This window comes from Trachurus japonicus, chromosome 20, assembly GCF_045865225.1.
Source record: "Trachurus japonicus isolate A0001 chromosome 20, Traja_1.0".
Classification (NCBI taxonomy): domain Eukaryota; kingdom Metazoa; phylum Chordata; class Actinopteri; order Carangiformes; family Carangidae; genus Trachurus; species Trachurus japonicus.
This window is the reverse complement of record NC_140926.1, coordinates 5,142,938-5,151,667: the sequence shown is the minus strand read 5'-3', so window position 1 is coordinate 5,151,667 and position 8,730 is coordinate 5,142,938. Positions and strand designations below refer to the sequence as shown.

At 42.4% G+C, this 8,730-nt stretch overlaps 1 protein-coding gene across 1 annotated transcript in view; it reads left to right on the top strand.

Moving 5' to 3' along the window:
* Window positions 1-8,730, top strand: part of svila (supervillin a) — a 63,793-nt gene that overhangs the window by 30,220 nt on the left and 24,843 nt on the right. The window contains exons 18-20 of the mRNA XM_085762681.1: window positions 618-762; window positions 2,800-2,941; window positions 5,494-5,556. Of these exons, the coding sequence (XP_085618807.1) occupies window positions 618-762; window positions 2,800-2,941; window positions 5,494-5,556 (350 nt within the window). The remainder of the gene's footprint in view (window positions 1-617; window positions 763-2,799; window positions 2,942-5,493; window positions 5,557-8,730) is intronic.

Genomic DNA, 8,730 nt, shown 5'->3' with positions numbered 1-8,730 from the left:
GCTTTAACACAAACATCTACCTTTATACTGTATGGAGCTTTAATAGTAACATCTACCTTTATACTGTATGGAGCTTTAACACAAACATCTACCTTTATACTGTATGGAGCTTTAATAGTAACATCTACCTTTATACTGTATGGAGCTTTAATAGTAACATCTACCTTTATACTGTATGGAGCTTTAACACAAACATCTACCTTTATACTGTATGGAGCTTTAACACAAACATCTACCTTTATACTGTATGGAGCTTTAACACAAACATCTACCTTTATACTGTATGGAGCTTTAACACAAACATCTACCTTTATACTGTATGGAGCTTTAATAGTAACATCTACATTTATACTGTATGGAGCTTTAACACAAACATCTACCTTTATACTGTATGGAGCTTTAACACAAACATCTACCTTTATACTGTATGGAGCTTTAATAGTAACATCTACATTTATACTGTATGGAGCTTTAACACAAACATCTACCTTTATACTGTATGGAGCTTTAACACAAACATCTACCTTTATACTGTATGGATGGAGCTTTGAATTGGTTTTCATGCTGTATTGTATCAGTGTTGTTGGTTATTGATCCTTCTCTGTTCTGACCCACAGAGCTGCTGGACGCCGTGGTAACGTCCACAACAGTATCTGGTTCTGTGTGTCAGGACGGACACGTCGACGGCCCGGTTCATCTCGACCAGGACGCAGACGAGCTGAGCGACATGATGTCGGCCAGACACATGTCCATCAAAGAGAGGTGAGTTTTTAAAATCCTCCTCTGCTGCATCATCAGTTCAGTAAATACAGTAGAGCCACAAAAAAAACAACGAAGGGATGGAGGAAGAGAAGTTTCCCGCTCCTCGTCCTCTGTGGGTCAGATGGAGACAGAAAATGAGATCATGAGGACACAACAGAGTGAGTTAGTGGGTTATTAGAGTGTTTTATTTTCAGCTGCTGCTCCAGAACGAGCTGAATGCTGGACACAGAGTGGATGGATTAAACTTTAGAGCATGAGACAGAAGCTAATTTAATGAGATAAGTAGATATCCTCTGTAGCTCATTAAAACTAAAGCTAATTAAATGCTAAAGAGGTTTTTTTTTTCCACTGTTGTCCACAAATCTTATGAAACACTGGCTTCATTATTGATCCCAATAACAACTGTAATAGTAACAAAAAAACAAATCAAATATCAATCAATCTTAATTTAGCTTATTTTATACAAGTGAAGATGTAATTTAAAGTTCTTTGCAAGCGACTGAATGAAAAAACAAATATGGACTTAGTTTTAGAGACTAATGCACAAATAACCATAGTTCAAATACTGAAGAGTTTTTGAAAAATGAATGAAAATAATGCTATAAATATGGAAAAGAGAAATAAAAACACTAAGAAAATGAAGAACATCAATCAGCAGTATAAGAAATAAAAGTTTAAAACATAAATAGAGCAATAAAGATGACATACAGTAATGTACAAACAGAAAAATAAGTACCAGCATTCACACTAAAAACAAAAAGTGTTGGAAATAAATAAATATATTGTCTTGTGTTATTTGTATTATTGTGTTTTTTTGTTTGTATTTTCCTGAATGAACTTGTAACTGAAGCTCAGTATCGGATTCTTTCACTATTACATAAGTCCAGTTACGTCACGGTGCGTTCACAGGCAGCTCCGCTCACACCGACCACAATGCAGATTGATTGATGACATAATGGAATTACGTGTAAACCTACGTGAGCGAGAGTGTGTGTCTAGTTTTTTGTTTTTTCCGTTTCAGAGCGTTTCTTTCTTTCTTTTTTTAAATTTTAAATCTCTCTCCCGGTTGCAGCTGTTGACATCTCTCCACTGTTACTTTCATGTGTGTGTGAAAAGCCCCCCGGGGCAGAACAGGACGTCACAGTGGGGGCAGTTGTACTGTCCGAGGGGCAGAGGGCACCGCCAACACCCCGAGCCCCTCCCTCACAGATCGTCTGCTGCACGCCGGCTCAATAACCGACTCTTTATTCTCGTTCCGCTGTAGAAAACCCTCACAACTCTGCACAACTCAGACCACTCGCACCCTGTCTGTTTACCCATCATGCACTGCACCGCTGTGTGGCTGCAGATGAGACGTTCACTGTCTCTCTTTAGACTCTCTCTGCCTCCGTCTCATTTCTCTGTTTATACTGTATTACAGACGTCAGAGCAGCATCAAACTGCTCATCATGTTTCTACACTACAAAAACTCAAAATCTTTCCAAGAATATTTGTCTTATTTCTTGTCAAAATGTCTCATTTCTAGTCAAAACTAATCTCTTTCCACTTGAAATAAGATTCATCACCTAAAAATTAATTGTTTTTTTAGATCATTTTCACTTGTTTCAAACAAATTTTCACTTGAAATAAGTAGAAAAATCTGCCAGTGAAAGCAAGTTTTTTTTTGTGCTCATAATAAGGAAGAAAAACTTGCTCCACTATCAGATTTTTCTACTTATTTCAAGTGAAAATATCCTTGAAAGAAGTAAAACGTGTCTAAAAGCAAGCTACTTTTTAATGTGACGAGTCTTATTTTAAGTATAATGAGATGTGTTTTGACTTGAAATACTGTAAGACAAATATTCTTGGTAAGATATTTGAGTTTTTGCAGTGTACAAACAGTTTCAAAAGCAGAATAAACTTTATTTTCCGTGCAGGGAAGTTCATGTTGGACTCAGCTGCTAGCCCCCACGATAAAAAATACAAAACTAGAAACCTCCTTTAGTTTTTTGATTTGATTTCACTCGATTTAACGTTTCCTCGCTGTGTTTCCTTTAGAGTCGCCTTGCTGAAGAAGAGCGGCGAGCAGGACTGGAGGAACAGGATCAATAAGAAGCAGGATGTGGCGAAGGCGGCGGCCGTGGGCGGCGAGGAGCAGCACGCTCAGCTCTTGGAGATGGAGCAGAGCCTGAAGAAGAAGGTAACCACCTGACCTGCACACTCTGCACCTCTGACGGACGTCTGTTTGTCCGTCTGCAGCTGCTTTTATGTCACATTAAAAAGAATCAAAGTGTCTCACTCGTTCAGAGTCCCATCATCATGGTGCTTCAAGTAACTTCAAACACATCAACTCCTTCAGGAAGCAGCTCTTTAACTGTCACTCCTTCACTTTATATGCCCATGACACTTGAATGCATCACGGATGAAACGGCCATTGAAGTTTCAGTTAATTGATTTGGAGTATTTCCTGTGTGGCCCTCTGAAGTCAGATCCTCGTCCGTCTTTTATCTCGTTCTTCTGACGTGAGTGAAGCTGCATCGCGGCTCAGAGCTGTTAAATAAACCCGTGGTACAGTAACAGTCGAGGAGAGGAGAATATCTCTAAACAGAGAGGTTGTGTATCGTCCGTGTTTGTGTCTTTGTCTCTTTCTTTCTGTTTTTTCTTGCATGTTTCTATCTGTAGCATGTGGGTCATTCACTCATCTGTTTTCATGGTGCACTCTCTTCTTATTCCATAGACTTAAACAGTCATGGCTGCCACTGTTTCATGAAATAATTCAATCAATATTCAAGTCATTTCATGGAAATTTCATTGAACATCAATAAAATATAGTAAAAAAATATCAAATATTTAATTTTAAGTGCCATTGATATGACAATTTAAGGAAGTAGTGAGTCAAAAGTAAGTAAATGAATGAAAATTAATAAATAAAATGACTTTTGCAAATGAAAATTAATCAATTCTGAGATAATCACTGCTGTAATGCGCTTAAATGCACAAAAAAATCATGAAAACAATGATTTTTTAATTTAAATATATTACAAATTATTATATTTTGATGTGTTTATTTCCAAATTTTAATTTTTTTTTAATAGAACTTTTTATAAGTTAATATTATAATAAATTGTGACTGGGCAAATGTGGACAATGTGATTTTAATTATAATTTAAGATTCATTCGTCCATGACATTTACACAGCATGTGAATTTAATTTACAGTTGATTCAATTATTTTATCCTAATAGTGGCAGCTTCAGACTTCTACACAAATACAAAATGTTCGTACTTGGTTTTCTCTTGAATATCAGTATTCTGTTATAGTGATTTTCATTAGAATCGATCAGATCAGAATAATTAGAGTCAGTTAATCAGAATTTAAAACTCTGATTTTGCCTAAATTACACAAATATTGAAATGTAAAGTCTCATATCCGTTGTGTCCAGTGTAACCAGTGTAGCCTCTGTGTTTTATTCTCATGCATGGCTTCAAACTGCATGTTGCATGTAACCTTTCATTCATTCTTCTGTTTGCCTTTGTCTCTTCCTGCATGTCCTTCACTTTTACTTTAAAAAAAAAAGAAATAAAAATAAATGTCATTTCTTCTTCTGCACGTTGAGTGTGTTTCTGTGTCGACCTCATCGTTGTGTTTTTGTTTTTGAAGGGCGGGGTGGAGTTCAGGTGGGGTCAGGTGGTGGTGGACGGTACATGCACCTCTCTGTTTAGATATATTCACCACAGCTGTTTTTGTTTCCAGCTGCTTATCAGGGTTTGTTCAGCTCTGTTTGTCCCAAACTCTGGTTTCAGGTCGTCGAAGGTCAGGAAGAGCGTTTTGCTTTGCCTCAATCTGCTCTGCTGCCCTTTTTGAATTTTTTTTTTTCCTCAACAAAACACATGACGTTTTAATTTAATCAGGAAAAATGAATACTTTTCATGAGATCACTAATGGAGACCAGGATGGACGTGTTTTTTTCATCCGAGCCAGTCGACACAGTTCAGTTCGGTTCCTGTTGTGGATTAAAGCAGAGCTAAAGATGTCACAAATACAAAGCACAAGTCATGACACTAAATACATAAAGGAGCATTTTACTTGACGCCTAGTTCTATAACACATTATAACCATGTATAACTATAGTAAACACTCATAAATCAAGGTGAAGTATCATAATAGAGTTATAATTGCTCTATGATGTGTTATGCTTATTGTTATAAAGCCTTATGGTAATTTATGAGTGTTTATAATGATAGTTATACATTTCTATAAGCCATTTATAACACATTATAACTATATTTATAATGTATTATCGATGTGGGCATTGTCAGCGAGTTACTAACAATTATAATGTATTATAATACCTGACCTTATAAGTCATGATAAAATGCTTTATAGTGTGTTTTGATTATTGTTGAGTGTTTATAACTATAGTTATACAGTGCTATAACTGCATTGCAACTCATTATAAGTATGGTTATAATGCGTTATACTGTAGAGATAGGTGTCAAGTAAAGTGTTACCAATTTTTTTTTTAAATGCTCCTTTATGTATTGTAATGAGTTATAACTGCAGCTCATTATAAGTACGGTTGCATTATAGAGATAGGCGTCAAGTCTTACCATAAAGTTAAAAAAAAAAAAAAGGCTCTTTTAGGGAGGTAATCAGGTGATTATTGGTTATTATCAGTTTTGGTTTATCTGCTTGGGACATCACAGACTTTAGGAAACATGTCCCTTCTCACCTGCGGTTACTTGTCTGTAGGACGATGATGAAGAAGAGATGATGATGATGATCGATGAGTTGGCCATGTCCGACCAGCTGTGGGTAAGGCCGCTGTGCAAGGCCAGAATCACACACACACACACACGCACACACACGCATACACACACTGTGGTGGTATTTATCAAGTGCATTTGAATTGGATTAGTGATCTAAAACTGTCTTAACACACTGTCTTGATAAAAACACCATTGTTATGTGTGTGTGTGTGTGTGTGTGTGTGTGTGTGTGTGTGTGTCTGTGTGCACGTGGTGTTAATGGTGGTGGTGGCTTGTGTGTGTGTTTGTGGGTGTTTCCCTTTATATTCACAGTTGGTGGCGTTTATGTGTTCATGGCGTGTTCTTCTCTAATTCTCCTCACATGTGATCACTGCAGCCTCCCAGATGTTTCCATGTTGATCCATTATTGTATAATTGCCACAGATATTTATTGGTAATCTGAGCTGTGTGTGTGTGAAATCTAATTGAGGTTTGTTCTGTAGCCGCATGGTTTAATCATGGCATGAAGAAGAGTTTGTTCCTAAACCTTTTATTCATTCAGGGCAGTTTGACATCCACTCAGCAGGTGGATTAAGGGCATTAGCAGTGGTATTGATGAGGGCGTTATTCCTGCCAGTGTGGGAATCAAACTGGCAACTTTCCAGGCACAAACTTTACTCCTCTAACCCTCAGTCACCACAGCCAGTGTGACACACATATTAGACAGGATGATTTATTAAAACAGAGTCTATACTTGGTCTTTATTGGCGAGAAAAACAGATTAGAAAATCAGATTAGCTAAATTGGCTAACTGTTAGCCAATCTATTGAACATATTTGAGCATTTAGCGGCTAAATAGCTAAGAGATAAAAGTAAAAATGGAAAAAAGAACACATATTAAAAATAAAAATATGAATAAACTAATAATTAAGTTAACTAATACTGTAATTAACTAGCTAAGAGTGGAAAGTAGAGTGACAAATACCAATAGCCTCAATTAGCTAAGTTGGCTAACAGTGCGCTATCTAGCTACAGTAGCGAGCACATTAGAGTAATAAAGTGGAAAAATTAAATTGAGCTAAAGACAGAATTAATATTTTTAAATGGTAAGAGGAAGATACTATGTTGAAAAATAAACTAATTCCATCCATCCATCCATCCATCCATCCATTGTCCGCCGCTTATCCGAGTCCGGGTCGCGGGGGCAGCAGTCGGAGCAGGGATCCCCAGACTTCCCTCTCCCCGGACACTTCCTCCAGCTCTTCCGGGGGGACCCCAAGGCGTTCCCAGGCCAGCCGAGTGACGTAGTCACTCCAGCGTGTCCTGGGTCTTCCTCGGGGCCTCCTCCCGGTGGGACATGCCCGGAACACCTCACGAGGGAGGCGTCCAGGGGGCATCCTATACAGGTGCCCGAGCCACCTCAGCTGGCTCCTCTCGATGTGGAGGAGCAGCGGCTCTACTCCGAGCTCCTCCCGGGTGACAGAGCTCCTCACCCTATCTCTAAGGGAGCGCCCCGCCACCCTGCGGAGGAAACTCATTTCGGCCGCTTGTATCCGGGATCCAGTTCTTTCGGTCATGACCCAGAGTTCATGACCATAGGTGAGGGTGGGAACGTAGATCGACCGGTAAATCGAGAGCTTTGCCTTTTGGCTCAGCTCCCTCTTCACCACGACGGACCGATACAATGACCGCATTACTGCGGCCGCCGCACCGATCCGCCTGTCGATCTCGCGCTCCGTTCTCCCATCACTCGTGAACAAGACCCCAAGATACTTAAACTCCTCCACCTGAGGCAGGAACTCTCCCCCGACCTGGAGGGTGCAAGCCACCTTTTTCCGGTCGAGAACCATGGCCTCGGACTTAGAGGTGCTGATTCTCATCCCAGCTGCTTCACACTCGGCTGCAAACCGCCCCAGTGCATGCTGAAGGTCCTGGCTCGAGGGAGCCAACAAGACCACATCATCTGCAAAAAGCAGAGATGAAATCAAGTGGCTCCCGAACCGTACCCCCTCCGGCACTTGGCTGCGCCTAGAAATTCTGTCCATAAAAATAATGAACAGAACCGGTGACAAAGGGCAGCCCTGCCGGAGTCCAACACGCACCGGGAACAGGTCTGACTTACTGCCGGCAATGCGAACCAAGCTCCTGCTCCGGTCATACAGGGACCGTACAGCCCTCAGCAGAGGGCCTCCGACCCCATACTCTCGGAGCACCTCCCACAGGATGCCACGTGGGACACGGTCGAAAGCCTTCTCCAAGTCCACAAAACACATGTGGACTGGTTGGGCAAACTCCCATGCACCCTCGAGCACCCTGCGGAGGGTGTAGAGCTGGTCCAGCGTTCCACGGCCAGGGCGAAAACCGCATTGTTCCTCCTGAATCCGAGGTTCGACTATCGGCCGAATTCTCCTCTCCAGCACCCTGGAATAGACTTTCCCCGGGAGGCTGAGGAGTGTGATCCCCCGGTAGTTGGAACACACCCTCCGGTCCCCCTTTTTGAAGAGAGGGACCACCACCCCGGTCTGCCAGTCCAGAGGCACTGTCCCCGACTGCCACGCGATGCTGCAGAGGCGTGTCAGCCACGACAGCCCCGCAACATCCAGAGACTTGAGGTACTCAGGGCGGATCTCATCCACCCCCGGTGCCTTGCCACTGAGGAGCTTCCGGACTACCTCAGTGACTTCAGCTTGGGTGATGAATGAATCAACCTCTGAATCCTCAGCCTCTGCTTCCTCGACGGAAGGCGTGTCAGTGGGATTGAGGAGATCCTCGAAGTATTCCTTCCACCGCCCGACGATATCCCCCGTCGAGGTCAACAGCTCCCCTCCTCCACTGTAAACAGTGTTGCCGGAGCACTGCTTCCCCCTCCTGAGGCGCCGGATGGTTTGCCAGAATTTCCTCGAGGCCGACCGGTAGTCCTCCTCCATGGCCTCCCCGAACTTTTCCCAGACCCGAGTTTTTGCTTCCGTGACCGCCCGGGCCGCCGTCCGCTTGGCCTGCCGGTACCCGTCAGCTGCCTCGGGGGTCCCCCGAGCTAGCCAGGCTCGGTAGGACTCCTTCTTCAGCTTGACGGCATCCCTTACTTCCGGTGTCCACCACCGAGTTCGGGGATTGCCGCCGCGACAGGCGCCGGAGACCTTACGGCCGCAGCTCCGGACGGCCGCGTCAACAATGGAAGTGGAGAACATGGTCCATTCGGACTCAATGTCTCCAGCCTCCCTCGGAATCCGGTCAAAGCTCT